Genomic DNA, 16,155 nt, shown 5'->3' with positions numbered 1-16,155 from the left:
TCTCACTGCAAACGCAAGTGCAAGATCTGTTCTCAGCTATAGCCATTCTTCTTCTTGAACACCATGCCGTGGGCAAGGAACCCAGCAGGCTAGATTTACACTGCAGCTTACTGAGCTTAGGCTAACTAGACTTGGGAGCCTGTATGAGAGAACAGCCATGCTGATTCTAGAAGACCGTTCATTCAGCTTGTTCTTGGACCGTGTGTGATATGAATGAAATTTGGGGTGTGGATCTACAGCAAGAAAGGAAATTGTAAGATTAATTACAATGACAATGTCACCAGTTTAATAGCCATAGTTCTGGCCATCAGCCGGTGGCCTGGTCCAGGTACCAAAAAGGTCAGCTGGCTGACTTTGTTGTGTCACCATGAGTTACAACTTATTGTATTCAATACATTGCAAAGTTTGCAATGCGCGACTCACGTATGGCATCTAGAACTCTTTGGTAACAGAGTTTGGGGTGGGGCTTTGGCTCGGGAGCCTTCGGTGTGCGTGCTGCACAGGAGCAATAGAGCTAGGCACTTGGTTCGAAAACCACTCTGGGATTGTCCCCTACTCACCCGAGCCCCAACGGCACCTGCCTGTCATGAAGCAGCAGTCCAAGAAAACGAAGATGAAAGACGTGTACTACTTCCCGGGGGCGAGGTAGGGTGAAAGCGGCGGGTTGGAAGAAGGGGAGGATCGAGGAATGTGGGATGTCTTGCAGATTTGGGAAAGGCGCGAAACGGTGGAGGAGACCCCGGCAAGCAATGTGAGAACATGTATAGAAACAAGAATGAAGAAGACACGGAGGGAAGAATGCATACCTGTTGACATAAAAAATGAAATAGAGTGATAAGAGGTAGGGAACGCCATGAGACGCGGACTGCTTCAGTAACGCTTGCCGGCAAGTGGCCGGCAAGCTGTACTGAATCAGTACATGGTGCTACTTGGAACGGCCCTTCAGTCTCATAAATTTCCGACCAGAGATAGCTTTGACAAGTTGGGCTTAGGATGCGTATGTTGTTAAAACCAGATGTACTTGCGTTACAAAAATCTGACAGACAACAATGGGTAACATTGTTCCGGAGACATGCCTATTTTTGTAGCAGAACCTTTGTAACAAAGATATGGCCATTGTTATGGAGAGGCACCACTGTAACAGAACTGCCTTCCAGCCTTTTGCAACAAAAGGTACTATACTTTGTAACATGATCACTGGAACAAGAGGTCATCGTATGTTCACCCTCTGTTACAGTGGGTATCTTTGTTCCATCACCAGTGGAACAGCCAATCCAAATTTTCCGACGTTCCATCCAGTCTCTAGAGAACATCTTGAGATAATGAAGCACTGCAATTATCAAATCCAGACATCGTGATTTGGCGCGCCACTAATCTCCGCCATGCGGCATGTTGTAGCGTGTGTCACTAGTACTACAGGCCCCACCCAGCATTGCAAGATCTGTATACGATACTCTAGGGATACTCTAGATCTGTAGATCTACATATTTAATGGTCACTCGAGCAGTCTCAATTGTCTGCCCTCTCAGCTCAGTCCACGCCACACGCTCACGCCATCTCGTCCCAGGCAAGCCCATCCTCTACAAACCCATCGGAAGCGCTGACCTGCACAGAGTCGCCATACAAGTCTGCAGCTGACTTGTCGTCACCGCCTCTCTTCTTGCGCTGCTTCTTCTCCCTCTTGGCCGGCTCCGCTGCCTTCGACCGCCCCTCTTGTTCATTTGCCACTGCTGGAGTCCCCACGTCGCCAGCACCCTGCATGCAGCATCAACACTTAATCACACGTGTCCCCCCCTGCTGCGGGCCAACAACTGCTCAAGCAAATCGCCGAGGCATGCTGATCCAGCATAGGTACAGAGCATAAGTACGATCTGCAGCAGATGCACCAAAGATAAGGCTTCAGAGCATAAGGCATGCTTTTCAGAACAGCTGTCTCCAATGTGCTGCTAAGACATCCAACACAGGCGTCAGGTGACCGATCCAAGAGAAGCATCAATTTGTTTCTTCACCCAACAGCACTAGTTCCAGCCCAAAAGTAATTATCAGCAGGAAAGAGCCCATAGTTGCCTGAGCTACTACTGCACGGGAAAGCAGTATTCGTCGGCAAATGAACAACTTGCCAATTCTCTAGTATGAGTCAATTACATTATGCTGACTGTGCAGAACCAGATATCAGGTGACCCGTGCCACAAAACGTGCAAACAATAATGCCAAACAACACCAGATGCCATCCAGCCCAGTTTCCCTCTCTACAGTTGCCCGAGCTACTGGACAAAAACTGGTGATGGTCTGGCACGCCAGATTTGCCCATTCTGTACACCAGTCATCAGATCATGCTGACTGTGGAGAGCAAAAGCAGCCCCACCTCCTCTTCGCCGATGTCAAGGAACAGGTCATCGTCGTCCACTCTGAAGGGGACTCCCTCGCCGCCAATGGGGAAATCGGCGTCGGTAGCCATGTAATTATTCCACTCGCCCCAATTACCCGAAGTGGGCACCGGCTCTGCGCCCGCGTCTGCGCCAGCGTCCCACTCGTAGCGGGGAGAGGGAACAGAGTCCACCCATGCAGTGTCATCGTCGCCTGCTGCATCAACACCGCAGCACCAATGAGTCTTGAATGGTTGTGCGCGTCGCCAACTCTGTATGCGGTGTAACAGGATATGCTTTTGCCTAGAAGTATGTTCGTGCTGACTGATGCGCTGGACATATCCTTTTCCACCAGGGAGCTATATGCTTATTTCACTTGACCAAACATGCGCATTGCTGGCAGCTAAATCCGGCTGCCCTCACAGGGGACTCAGGGGCAAATGCAGTGCACAGCTATGCACATTTTGGGCGGCAGGTTTCCACCAATTCTTTGACAACGTTAGCGAGGGAGTGAGGCGCTGTCCCGCGCTATTTTAACAGCACTCTACATGGAGTGGCAACCAGACATGCCAGCAGTGGCACGGTGGGGTGCAGCTGTCATACCTGTGACATCAGCGAGCGGCGGAATGGCATCATTGCTGTCATCTGCGCGGCTCCGGTCGGAGGCCAGAGGTTCGCGCTCGGAGAAGGAAGAGTCACGGTTGCGGCGGCGACCCCGCGCGGAGGGATCGCCGCGAACCGGCTCTGCGCTGCCGGCGGTGCCGTACTTGCTCCAGTGCGACAGGCGCGGCGCCTGAACAGGCTGCGAGTCACCCCTGGCCTCACCGGTCCAGTCAGCGCCCGCTGCGCTGCTCAGGTCTGACCAGGACTCCGCTCCCCTGCAAGGACACCGAATACTCATGCATACCTTTCGGGGAAATGTCACCTACAGGGTACAACCTTACTGACTTGGCAGTGCACTGGCAGATTCAGGCATTGCACAGGCGGCAGTGAAGCCCAAGCATAGATCAGGAGCGCGTCAACAGCTCAAGCCATGGGCTTGCAGTCAGAACGGCGTCCCGTGAGGTCCGTAAGGGACCGCATCTAATCAGCAGCGCAAGGGACAGTAATATCGGAATCCTTGCTGTTCTGAGAAAGATGCCTTTTTGTAAACAAGGTGCATGCAAGGGCAGGCTGCGCGCCCACCTGTTGTCCAATGCAGGGCTGCTCTCAGACCAGCCGGAGCTGCCGGCCTGCTTGTGGGAGCGCGGCGCGCGGTCGAAGAAGTTGCCGGCAGCCGCCGCTGAGTCATCCACCCAGCCGCCGGACGAAGAGGTGTTCCACCCCTTGGGCGCCACTGCCGCCTCCTCCTCTGGGCTAAAGGTCCAGTCTGCGCAGGCCCCATCAGAGCATTTCAGATCACTACTAACATTGTTTGAACCAGATTGACACTTCATGCAACATCACTTGCGAGTACTGTGCACAGGCCTTGGAATACAAATTGACATTTGTGAGCGCCCGGTGGCATTGTGCCATGCATTGGAAGCCATAATGGTCATCCTAGTGGGAAATGGTGGAGAAAATGCAAGGATAGGGAACTTTGTATAAGGTTTGTGGAGGTGCTGCTGAAAAGCAGCTAGCCGTGGAAGGCTGGAGAGCGTGTAATGATAATGACACTAGAAACAATCGGATAGTAATATTCGGATAGTAATATTCAGAACTGGGGCGAACCTTGGTTTACTTCTGGGGCGGCCCAGTCCTCAGGGTGGCTTGGAGACAGTTCTTTGCTGCCAAGTTCCTCCACAAAGACGTCGGCGGCCGCCTCTTCTGGCTCAGCCGCCACTTCTGGCCCAGCCCAGCCTCCTTGACTGACCGCCGCAGCCCTGCATGTGTGTCAGGAACTGAGTACCTTCGCGGCTTGTGGAAGCTTGGTGGCAAGCATCAATTATGACAATCTGAAGACTGCCAACATCCCCTTTCCTTCAACCTCAACCTCTGTGGTGCACTTCTCACAGTCACCTTTAAATGCGCATCAGGCGATAAGCCTGCATCTAAACGTGCCGCCACAGAAAGTGAGCTTTGCATCGCATTGAGTATCAGATCTCAAAATGCAATTCACTTTCCCCAAGCTCATGCTATAGTGGGGCAAGAGATCTGCGGTGTTCCTGGCGCACCCGTCTGGAGCGTCGCTCAAGTGGTAGCCGCTGGCACCCCAGGCTGAGTCATCGGCTGCGTCATCGGACGCCACCGGCTCTTTGTCAGAGAAGTCCTTCAAAGAGGAAAAGTCGCTCAGTCCTGCCGCCCACTCGCCGCCCCGGCCGCCGCTGCTGCCACTGCCAAGCCAATAGAACAAACAGTCAATAAAAAATCCGCACTCCTACAAAAAGACAAAGAGAAGCCACTGGCGCGCCAGCAAAAATGATTCATTTTAGAATTGCGGACTCGATCAGCAACATGGAGAACCCACAGCAGCGCATTCTGCCCCTGCGTAGCCCCATCTTGCATCTGGCATTTGTAAGCTCCCACAGGACAGTTGGAATCTTCGGGGCATGCTTACACGGACAACAGCTGCCGAAGAGCCATCCAAGTGCTCATTCGCACCAAAAAATCCCCAAACATTCAAACGGTTGAACCTTTTCCCTAATGCAGTAGTCCTGCACTAAAGGTTTGCCTGTGGTATTGACTGACACAGAATTCTCTTGATCTGCAATTCCGAAGTCCCATGGAAACAACTGCATCCTGCCTTTCCTGCCAGGTGTCTTCATATTCAGCAGGTAAAGCTGGCGCCTCAGGGTCCAGTGGGCTACAATTGGAAATGGTTGTGTAAGAGGGCTGACCTGTAGCGCGCGTCGCCGTCAGCGGAGCTCCACTGGGGGCTGGATGTGCTCCAGGAGGAGGACTGGCGGCTGTCAAACTGCTCCGGCCTGAATGTCTGTGGCCTGCCCGGCGCCCTCCGCGTGCCCACTCCCCGGCCGCGGCCGCGAACGAATCCGCCCCTGCACATCGACAGTCGTCGCAACTTGGTCACATGCTAGAACTTAAAAATGCTGATGATGACGCTGAGTTCTTCCTTTCTGAAGCTTGTTCCATGTGCGATCACCACATCGTGCACACGCACCTTGCATTGAGCAGCAGCTGCCAGCTTTCAGAGCATCAAACTGCGATCCCGTGCTGGCTGCTGTCCTGGCTGTGCTGCCGCCGCTCAGACTGTGCAGCTTCAGCATCACTTGCGCAGGGCACCAGTGCATGCGATAATCCACTGTTTCTAGAAACTATGGAGGATAAAGTGTGTTGCGCACCTGCGGCGTGGCTCCACAACATTGCCCACGTTCCAGCCGCCGCTGTCCAGAGCAGCCACCTCCCGCTTCTCCTTCTCAAAGATTGCCTCCGCAAAGTCCCTGAACACCACAGAGTCCACAATCAGCCACACAGTCTCATGCACCTTCTCGCAATCAGACACCTTATGCACTCAAAGAGCTTTCTTCTCAGGAGGCGCCATCATACTCCAACACTGCCTTGCTAGAGGTCTGTGTTCGTCTTGGCATGCTCTCCTAAGAGGGTTTAAAAGAAGAATTATTGCAAGGCATGCAGGGGCTTCATTACAGCATTCTGGCAAGAACGGCTTCTGCGATGAGGAAGTAAGGTGCTCGCCTGACAACCGGGTCAAGCTGTTGGCTTCTGCGGCCGGGAGTCTTCTGGGCATCCTCGGCTGTGGCTTCATCGGTTTCCTCCCCTTGCTCCTCAGTCCACTGCAGTGCATTCCCCACAGCAGGCATCAATTACCACTCCACGACAGACGTGCGGAGGCTCAGAGAGCTGTAGTACTCATTCTAAAACCCGCAATAAAAAAAAAATTCTGGCCAAAAAGGGTGGATAGTTAAGACACTATCTCCCAAAATTTACCCTATGATGAATTTGAGACCGGATTTGGAAGGCTCTCGAATAGCCCAATCCGGTGGAGCATGACCCTGGTGGTGTTTTGTCAGGAAGACCCCTAAAAGTTGCATTGAAAAACTTCCCGCACCTCGGGGGGTGCGGGTTTTAGAATGACTACTACAGTATTCAAGATTGCTCAAGTACCGTCTGTTTGATCTGGAAAGACTTCATGAGGTTGGAAGTGCTCACCCCCACAGCCTCATCTGGCACATAGCCCATTTCTGCCATGCACACCTTCTCCTTGTCCCACACCTCCTTGGTCTCCAGCCACTGCAGGGGCCCATGCAACTTATTTCAGCCAAAAACATTGCCAAAATCAACATACTCTGCCCTGCACCAGGGTTATAAAGCAGCGCAGGAGGACACTGGCTAGCTTACCTCCTGGATTTCTTCGATGTAGGACTCAGCGCATGGCTTGGGAATGTGTTCCTGTTGAGACAAAACAGCGGCATATTAGGGATCTGACGAATGCCAGAAACTCTCACATTTGAGACGGGCTCAAAGTCTTCGTATATTGTTAAAATTTGGCATCCCCACCTTTTCCACAATCTTCTTGGTCTTGGTCTCCAGGAAGAGCTTCTTGCCGACCTCCTCTTCCATAAACCCGGTGATCCTGCCCTCGTTGCGCGCAACCCTGTCATTATAGACCCCTGATGTGTCAGGCAGGCCCGCCTTCAGATACTCCCCTAGTTCGTTGTCCATGATCGCCCTGAACAGTACCACCTGCCCATCCTGATACGCCACTGTACGGGTGCCCATCTTGCCAGTCCTGTAATGTAACAGAAATTATTCATCTAATTATCATTACATTTTTAGAGACCTTTTGGGAGCCACCTGAGGCTCATGGGTCTTGTAGGCAATCTGTCACTGCACATCTTCATACCACAAACTTCTCATGTGTCTGCAGTCCGTAAAGAAAACTGGCAATCTAAATACTGTTCTGGCCCAAAAATGCATGCAAACAAGGTGGTGCAGAACCAAATAGCTCTGAGTACTTTGTCCATGATGTCAACCGCAGACGTTCGGATAATATTACTATTATATTTATTGTTGATTGGCAAACCCGAAGCCAAAGAAAATAAGGCATACACATGCAGAGCGTCTTTAGCCACATCAGCAGGGCCTACAAGGTTCTGCAGCCTAGTATCAATTCGCAGCTCAAGGACCAAACCCATTTCACTTTCACTTCACATATTTCACTTTCTCGGTGCCTTGAACCACTATAACTTGGCGGGATGCTCATGCTGAACACAAAATCTAGCTGCCGAGCAGGTATCTCACCTGAGGCTGTAGGCCTTGACCTTCTTCTTTGGCAGCCAGGTTTCCACAACACGTTCAACGGTGGTGCCATCCTTCCTCTTGACAGGGCCTAGTGACTGGGCTCCATAGCCCAGCCACTTGGTCACGAATCCTGCCTTCTTGATGTCAGCATCTGCCACCTGGACAAAGGGCACTTGATTGTAAAGCCTCAAGTGGTTGAACCTCTGTTGCAGGCAACTTCAGGGGAAATGTGGCTTGCACAAGGAGGCTGCAAATAAGAAGAGGCACGGGCAAAAGGACCCACTTTGACTGCAAACCATTGCATCTCCCCGTTGCAGAAGGCAGCGTAGTCAACCCTGCACAGAAACATCATACATTTGGGGTGGCCTCAAGGGCACAACAAATGGGCCAGTTTGATCTGCCATCTTGTCAATCCGGCATGCACTCAGACAAAGGTCTCACCCGTCCTCTGTCTTCAGTGTTTCAAAGGCAGCAGGATTGACTGCTTGTTCATAGGTGGGCTGAAAGCTCTTCCTGAACGTCCGCTTGCTTCGTCGCCTATCCTGCGGATTCCGATTCATCTTCTCCATCTGCATCAGGCAGTGTCCATGAGCAACCTTCTTAGAAGAGAGTGAGAGTGCAGATTAGTAGCATACAAACCATGTTGTGCACTGCATTTTAAGGCCACATCAAAGATATAAAGTGGACGTGCCTGCATTTCGATCAGGGCAGCCTCCTGCTGCTTGAGTGCCTCTTGGTCCCAGGCAACCCAGGAAGGCAATGGCACTGCCTCTTCACCACCGCTATTCCTGCTTCGGGAGCTGACATTGGCAGGGGTCGAAAAGGCCTTGCAGCCATGACGGTGGCCCACTCCTCTGCCGCCGATTCGACGTTGATATCGCGGGGCAAGGAGCAGTGGGCTGCAGTTTCTGTACCATGGCAGAATTTGGTGTGAAAAGCCGTGACAGGACAAAAGGTCCATGCGCACGGCTTATGTAGACTACCTATGCAATTAAAGATGAAATGCCGTTGCACTCTCTGGCCAATCTGCGCTGATAATAAAGTACTGAAACGGTGGCTAGGTAAGAGTGGACGCTTATCCGCAACAAATAGAAACCACGGCAGCCTTGCGTAGGAAACGTGACTGATATTTCAACTTGAAAAGCAGAATTGTCGAGTTGTCATGGCTTGTGTCTGCGACAATAACTACACTAGGCTAGCCAGATATCAAACCATTCCCTAGAGACTGGCTCCGTGAAGATCCAATCTTGGGTGGATGCTAGTCTGCAACCAAGAATAATTTCCCCCAATATAGATGCCTGTTTGGGACTGTAGACCAACGACTTTCAAAGCTTGAAAGCAAGAAAGAAAGGTGGGCCAAGGTCCAGCTCAGCTGTTTCCTAGGGTTTGACTCCCCTGATATCCAAGGGCTTCATTGCGACTGAAGCTGGGGGAAGGTGGAAAAAAATTGACGATTCTACCATATTGGAGTACTACAGGTTCCAAAGTTATCGACGAGGATGGAGGGAGAGCCATCTTGTACTGGTTCGAGCGAGAAGCACACCTGCCTACGCCGCATGTGCTCCACCTAGTACTTAGCTTCGCTGCAGAAATCAAGCTCTTGTAGGCTATTTGAAATCTCCAATTATCTTACGATGCAACTCTTTCAGAAGAAGCCGACAGTGAAGGGTGCGTGCATTTTCTCCCAAGTTGGCACGGCGCATCAATTTATTCCAGTCTCTGACCTGATTGATATCAGGGACAGTTCGTGTCTTGAAATATTCAGTGGCTTCAGATTTAATGTGCATCTATCTGATTATAATTTTGGAACTCGCAGAGCAAGTACGAGCGTCACAAAGGGAGATCACTGGGGGCGTGCGAGGTATTGCTTCTTACTGTAGCTATTTTTGATTATGCAATATTTGGATCATGCATGCTGTGACAAGGGACGAACGCTCCGCTTCCATTCGTCTACTTAAAACTTGCACTCGCTGTCAACACCTGCACTCTGCCACAGATTTGGACCGCGAGCTGCTGGGCATTGACCGGGAGGAGAAGAAGCTCATAAAGGAGATAAAAGAGGCGGCCAGGAACGGCAATGAAAAGGGCGCGCGGGTGCTGGCCAAATCCCTGGTCAGGCTGCGGGGGCAACGCACCAAAGTGCTCGCCAGCTCAGCGCAGCTCAGAGGTGTCAGGGCTTCCATAGGGGTACGCCACCATACTTGTCCAGATTACCTGCAGTATTGACCCGCAGTACAAAACAGCTCTATTAGTGGCATTTTTGGTTCTGCACATGGCCACGCCTGTCATGCATCATCCTCATGGCGAGCCATGGTTCATGATAAAAATTCAATATACATCCTGCTCTGCTGCATGCCTCAAGCGGAATAGTGCTCCTGGGGAGTGCAATGCCGGTCCCCTCTCTGTCAAATGCACCATTTTGTGCCCAGCAGCTTTCTCGGAGAGTCTGCATAGCATTACAGCAGCATCCCTGGAATACAGGAGATTGCTGGTCTTAGCCAAATGCAGCAAGCTTCTGTCAATGCCACCTTCAAATGATAAATGCAGTACATCAGAAATATCTTTGATGCTCATTGTGGGCTGCATGGCTGCGCAGACGGCCGCGGTGACAGCCAAAATGGGCGAGTCGATGGCGAAAGCAAATGAGGCGATGGCGGTCATGGGCAAGACGAACGACCCGGCCAAGATCGCGGCGACGATGCAGCAGTTCCAGAAGGAGAATGCGAAGATGGAGATGGGGCAGGAGATGATGGACGATAGCCTGGACGGCATCTGGGATGACGAAGACACCGAGGCAGAGACCAGCGACCTCATGAACCAGGTCAGGCCCCATTTGCCTGGAAATTGTGCAGATCACTAGTGCCCTGAGCCGGCTTCTGCTCTCTATGTGGGAAATTTCACTGCTGGAATGTGCCCTTTTGACTTGTACACAGCACTCAATGCTGCGGGAACGCGAAGACTGTTGCACCAAATATTAGTCGGCCATCTGCAGAATACCTGCGCGCTCGCGCAGTACAGCTCAGGAAAGGCTGTGCATTGCTAAGCCTCCTTAGCATGGCAATAAAACAATGCTGACAACAGCTGTTTGGGACTGTCAGCTGGGCATCATCCTGTTGTTTCTGGCGCCGCAGTTGCAGTGCAGCTCTCGAGCAGCGTGCACGTTCATTTTCCTGAAGACTGCAAGGATGTCGCACATTCTATTATGCAGGGATTAGGTGTGACACCCGAATGCACATGCAGGTGCTGGATGAGATTGGCGTGGACATCACTGCCCAGATGGGCTCTGCGCCTGCAAAGAAGGTGGCAGCGCAGCAGAAGGTGTCAGCGCCAGTGCAGGATGAGGAAGACAGCCTCACCGCACGGCTCGCTGCCCTGAAGTAACAAGAGCATGCGGAATGCTATGGGCTTGCTCAATTACAGCTGATTATTTGCGGCATTACAGGGTGCTTTCTTGGCTCTATTGAGCTGGGGTTACTGTTCCTAGAGCCTTCTTGGGTAGTTGATTGTGAGGCCAGGTCCGGATGATGTACGTGTAGATGTGTGATTTGCCCTTGTAGCCTCGCAAGACGGGCTTCTGAGGGACTCATGTACCAAAACAAGTCTGCTTGAATATGTAGAAGGGGAACTGTGGCCAAGTCACAGAAGATGCTGTGGACCATGCTACAGCTGTGGACAGTTCGCTAGAGAAAGAGGGATGCATTGCTTCCATCCTGTGCATGTGGCGTATGTGTAAGGTATCTTCGAAGAATTCACAAGGCCGCATCAGGATGGGTTTACAGCATACTTAAGCAACTCAGTTGCTTGGGTGTCTTCCTAAGTCTTGCCAGCAAACAGGTATAGAAGCTTTCCTGGAAGCCTTGGCCCCAGATGGGCAACCAAAATTCTATTTTACCCACGTGTGCACACTCCAAAAAGTCAGCTGCCTGCAGGCTCCAAACTTTTGCCTACACTCCAAGCTGCTTGAAGCAAGAAGCTGTTGCACTCACTGGTATATAATACAATTGTATACACACTATCCAGCAGCTCTCAAGTCTGCTCGTTCACAAGTATGGACCTTTGGCTCCACTCCAGGACTCCACTCCAGGAAATGCCTTTGGCTGAGAGATTCCTAGCACACCCACGAGACAGCGCTGACAGAGCCATTCCCCTGCCAAATCTCACCCCGCCTTCAAAAAAAAATGGGAGGATCACAGGAGCATGAGCCTGTGGTATGGGCGCACTGATACATTGCAGCCACAGACCCCTCAGAATTTTTCCAGCAATGTGGAATGACCAGGAGTGATTCAGCGCCATGCCAGGTGTCATCTGGGGCAATAATTGAAGCGCGCTCGCATGTATCCCTGTCACTTGCAGGGCGGGAACCAGTGGCCGTTTATGTGGTGTCCGCGCATGATCGAGGCCTGCACGTTTGCCTCAAACTGGCGAGGATTGCTCTTTTGCAACTCGGCTGCCTCCTTGTTCAGGGGGTCTTCTGGGTTCGGATCCTGCAGAGCACAGCCCAGACACTCAGTCAAAAGCACTCTAGACCTCTCATGGGCCAATTCAATTAATGAAGTGTCCCTCTACATGCCACTAAGACTGCTACATGAAGGCGCAGCCAGAGATGCAGACTCGAGGAGACATGTACAGGAACATCCCAGCATAGTAACACCAGAGACAGTGAATCATGTATCAGCAAGATGTTAGACAGATGGATTTGCCAGGACAGCTCACCAGGAAGAGGAATTGCAGGCCATAGATGACAGAGTTGATGGACAGAACTGGCTTCCAGTCTTCCCGCAAGATGTTTAGACACACATTGCCTTCAAGATCAATGTTGGGGTGGAACACCTGCACAGTGAAACTCCAATTAGCGCATGCCTTGTTGTACTGGCCAACGCCATTCCAGTCTAAAAGCAATATTTCTGACAACGCATGTGTTGGATCGAGGTGTTTCCAACTGTACCTTTGTTTTGCACTTTACTTTTGGGGCGTCGTGGGGGTAGGAGGTTGCAATGACAAAGTCAAATGTGAAGGTTCCTCCCCTGCGCACCATGCCAAGGTCATCATCTTCTCTTGAAGATGATGATGCATGTTCCATACATCTACATGCATCAATCATCAACACATCACCCCAGCTGGAGAGTTGACATATGAAAGCCATGCTGGGCAATGCAACGCTTACATATAGATGCCCTCATCTGGCTTCATGGTGATCTCAAAGTGCAGCAGCTTGTCCTTTCCCTCTGGGAACTTGATGCTCATCCCTTTTTGCAAGTTGAGCTCTGAGATATCTGCACAGCAGTCAGAATCTTCAGCTCGATGGGTCATAGAGTGTGGTGTAGCAATGACAACTGCCCTGTGCAGACCAGTGTTCCAGCTAGAAAAGGGCTGGACCTTTCTGTAATCTGAGTTCTCCTGCACTCTGCTTTACGCCCTTTCCATTGGCTGCAGCAGCTTCCTTCTTCTGCTTCTCCTGCGATCCACGACATTACCGGTTAGACATGGCCAGTGGTAGGACTCTAAGCTTGCAAGAGTCTGTCTGCAGAGACTATGCCAGCTCTTCAGCCACCACTTGCGTCTCTTCAAGAGAGTAGACCTCGGGTCTTCCTGGAAAGATGAGCTTTTCTTGCAGCATCACAAACATCTGAGCGAAGAATAAGCTACAAAAAAGTTTGCTGTTAAAAAATGAATGCGACAATGGCTCGGCTTCCAGAAGAAAGAGTGAGATCCTGTACACACCTCAGGTGCACAGGTGTTCGGTTCTTCCCCAATAGCACCGACAGATGTGAGATGGCTGAAAGCTTCAGTATTACTCACCTTCACGGAGAAGAGTTTGATCATTGTTCCTCGCCTGCTGCTGGGCGTTTCTTCTGCAGATCTTCAAAGAATGCACTCGCCAGAATACAAGGATACAGCTGGAATGCTACAACGTCAACATCAGAAGTTTAGAGAACGCATCAAACAATCAGATGATCAGAATACCGATCGCAACACGCACCATTTTGCAGTTTGAGTGCGATGTAATGTTAAGAGAGCAAGACGTGCAAGACGCCTCGGCTCCGCCAGCTAGAGCGTATATATATGCTGTCTCCCTCATTCACTTCTGAAAGAGAAAGTTCGAAAAGGCAACTCCACTTCTGAGAGATGGAAATCATGCTTCATGCACTCTTCAAACTGACCAGTGTGCAAGACAGCCTTAGACAAGCTGTGAGTCTGGAGGGTCGATCATTCAGATCAGATCTGATTGTCGGGCAGACAACACTCCGTTGGCCCTTGAAAAAGATACCCAGAATGATGATTTTTGAAGGTGAGCGTTAAAGAAATCGAATTCCCTTGGTGTTGACCCACCACTTGCTTGCTTTGGGATGTGGCTATGATGGTTTACTTGATCTTATCTGACAGCAATTTTGCCAGCGCACTGCGCCTGGGACGGAATTGCATGTTGACCCACCGATCTGAGCCGCCATTCCCTTACGTTCCTGTCGCACAGTAATGTACTCCTAATATGTGACCAAACCTTCTGTGACAACCGTGTGTTTGGCTGTTTGTTGTCTGCATACGCCATATTGTTCAATACTCCGGCTGACGTAGGTTTTCACAGTTCTGAAAGGCCCTGATCAGCCCTCATGTGCACCCTCACACTCGGGGCGTTGGATGACAGTGGGTAGTAATGTAGCTTGGCATCTGAGGTGCGGCCCCTGCATAAACATTCAGAAGTGTCAATGACTGGATTTTGCAATGTACTGCACGTCCTTGTGACCTGGGTCTTCCGATGATATACTGTGCTGCAGCAATTTCCTTCATCATGCAGGCTGCACACCGCCTCCATGCTATTATGAAGTGCCCAGCCTAAAGCCACATACTGGGGCGCTCCTTGCACTCACTTGCACAAGCACAGACTCACATTCACACTTCAGGTGGCACACCTTCATGCGGTTGTTGCTTGTGACATGTTTCCTTGGCATTCCGGTCTGTTTGTACCTGTGGGATCCGGATTTTCGAGTTGACAGGTGTGTCTTGTCGTGCAGGGTGTGACCCGTCGCTGTTCGCACGGCAAATGTGTGTGGAGCAGGAATTCCCTCAGCTGAGCATGGCCATTGCAACTGTTGTGACAGCTTTGCCAGCGCTGCCCTACAGGCTAGCCGGCAGCTGGCGACCAGTGCGCGGCGCGCTGGCGTGGCGCGCTCAACAGGCTGGCATGGTGGCCAGCCGTCTTGCCCTGCAGGACAGCCCTGCAGCTGACTACTAATTTTGGAGCATGTGCTCGTGACCTTAGGCTCTTGGCAATCGTGCATCCCTGTAGCATTGTGCTTGATGCATGGGCTTGGGTATGGTCCAAACCGAGCATGGGAAGAAGGCATGAGAGGGCTGGGTGCATCACCCCTGGGGAAAAACCCTTTCAGAGATATTGACTATGAAGAATGCCAGCGCAACGTTGTAAATGAAATCGAGGAGTTGTCCCAATTCCTTGGTTCGATCCGTTTCATCTCCGACACTTTCTTGTGTCGTGGATACTGCATGACTTGTTATAAATAGCACCTTCATGAACAAGATTACGGTAGAGGCTGGGCCCTGGAGAGAGCTAGCATGATTGAGAGTTGTAATAGTAATACTGAAGCTGGTGGAAGCCGCGCTGTACGCTTGTCAGAATGTCACGAGACAAAGACAGATACACAATACTCGTCCTCATTGCCATCCTGGCAGCTCTGTTTGCTGGCTTCGCCCAGGCGCAGTCAACCAATGGAAACAACTCTGTCTGCGTCAAAGCGGACTGGAAGGTGAAATTGCACGTACTTTAACGCAGTTGCCTTTTCGTCCTCTATTTCAGAGTGTTGTAAGCTAATCAGCTTCAACGAGGCCTTCTTTGTCAGCCCAGCCTCAGTTCAACAGTACAAGATGAGGAGAGGAATTGGCACTGAAGGATGATATGTGTTTCTTTGAAGACCTTCATTGACTGAAATGGCCGTGTCCTACTGTTTGGGAAGGGCCAATGACTACAGTCTGCTCGTTCACGCGGCTTTCCTAATATAGATCATCTACTCTCAAAGACCTTCACTGACTTCTCGTAGACTTTGAAGACCATGAATCGTCCCTGTATTTCTAGGAAATAACTTCGTTATTATTATGCCAGGCCTGAAAATGTTTCACCTCGTAATCCATTTAAGGACTTCTGGCTGTAGCTCACAGCATGCCTGACTTGTCATTTGCAGGGGGTTGCCTTCTTCGGCACGCCTGCCAGCAGTGCTCAGTTCAAGCCTGAAGAACTCAACGTGCACAGCAGCTATTACAGGGGACCGGTGCAGCAGAGAGCTCTCCCCACAGGAGTGCTAGCATGCCTCGCTGTCGTCCTCCTCATTATCTTCCTTCTCTGGTATTCCTCCTTTGCTTGTGACACAGCATGTGCCATGTCGCTTTGGCAGCCCCTCCTGCCTGAGCAGCGCTCCCTGCACCTTCCCCGCAAGCCATGCAATGACCATAAAGTGCAGAATTTCCCTGGCTCAGGGCTGCCAGCAAGGGTGTCTCTCTGCATCTCTTGATTGATTCGTGCACACATGCACATTAGACGTTCATGACACAGGGGACTCCAAATCAATCCCTGCACGACAGGGAG

General features: G+C 51.2%; 3 protein-coding genes across 3 annotated transcripts; 1 reads left to right on the top strand and 2 right to left on the bottom strand.

Moving 5' to 3' along the window:
- Window positions 1–1,548: 1,548 nt before the first annotated feature.
- On the bottom strand, window positions 1,549–8,843 carry COCSUDRAFT_49090 (hypothetical protein; the record flags this gene model as incomplete). The annotated part of the gene is made up of 15 exons (XM_005643362.1): window positions 8,254–8,843; window positions 8,004–8,131; window positions 7,846–7,897; window positions 7,563–7,720; window positions 6,819–7,050; window positions 6,660–6,710; window positions 6,426–6,551; window positions 5,645–5,787; window positions 5,183–5,341; window positions 4,520–4,678; window positions 4,077–4,228; window positions 3,552–3,735; window positions 2,970–3,244; window positions 2,366–2,583; window positions 1,549–1,755 (listed from the first exon to the last, which is right to left on the bottom strand). The coding sequence occupies exons 1-15, from the start codon at window positions 8,521–8,523 to the stop codon at window positions 1,549–1,551; spliced, it is 2,514 nt and encodes an 837-aa protein (XP_005643419.1). The 5' UTR covers window positions 8,524–8,843.
- A 191-nt stretch (window positions 8,844–9,034) lies between these two features.
- On the bottom strand, window positions 9,035–13,556 carry COCSUDRAFT_26089 (RUB1 conjugating enzyme). Its single transcript, XM_005643361.1, has 10 exons — window positions 13,362–13,556; window positions 12,939–13,017; window positions 12,727–12,835; window positions 12,508–12,586; window positions 12,276–12,392; window positions 10,803–12,046; window positions 10,159–10,383; window positions 9,559–9,749; window positions 9,379–9,423; window positions 9,035–9,230 (listed from the first exon to the last, which is right to left on the bottom strand). Exons 1-6 carry the CDS (start codon window positions 13,383–13,385, stop codon window positions 11,906–11,908), a joined length of 549 nt encoding a protein of 182 aa, XP_005643418.1. The 5' UTR covers window positions 13,386–13,556; the 3' UTR covers window positions 9,035–9,230; window positions 9,379–9,423; window positions 9,559–9,749; window positions 10,159–10,383; window positions 10,803–11,905.
- A 614-nt stretch (window positions 13,557–14,170) lies between these two features.
- On the top strand, window positions 14,171–14,793 carry COCSUDRAFT_59799 (hypothetical protein; the record flags this gene model as incomplete). The annotated part of the gene is made up of 2 exons (XM_005643360.1): window positions 14,171–14,204; window positions 14,573–14,793. 2 exons carry the CDS (start codon window positions 14,171–14,173, stop codon window positions 14,791–14,793), a joined length of 255 nt encoding a protein of 84 aa, XP_005643417.1.
- Between the last annotated feature and the right edge of the window lie 1,362 nt (window positions 14,794–16,155).

This window comes from Coccomyxa subellipsoidea (assembly GCF_000258705.1).
Source record: "Coccomyxa subellipsoidea C-169, whole genome shotgun sequence".
NCBI classification, from domain to species: Eukaryota; Viridiplantae; Chlorophyta; class Trebouxiophyceae; family Coccomyxaceae; genus Coccomyxa; species Coccomyxa subellipsoidea.
The sequence above is the reverse complement of the archived record's forward strand: the minus strand, read 5'-3'. Positions and strand labels throughout refer to the sequence as shown.

Bases quoted from the DNA above. Each gene is read 5' to 3' on its own strand.
- COCSUDRAFT_26089 (XM_005643361.1), bottom strand. From the start codon at position 13,385: ATGATCAAACTCTTCTCCGTGAAG. The intron at 12,587-12,726 runs GTAAGCGTTGCA...CATGGTGCGCAG, and splicing joins CCAGATGAGGGCATCTATAT to GGGAGGAACCTTCACATTTG. The intron at 12,393-12,507 runs GTACAGTTGGAA...TTCACTGTGCAG, and splicing joins AAGTAAAGTGCAAAACAAAG to GTGTTCCACCCCAACATTGA.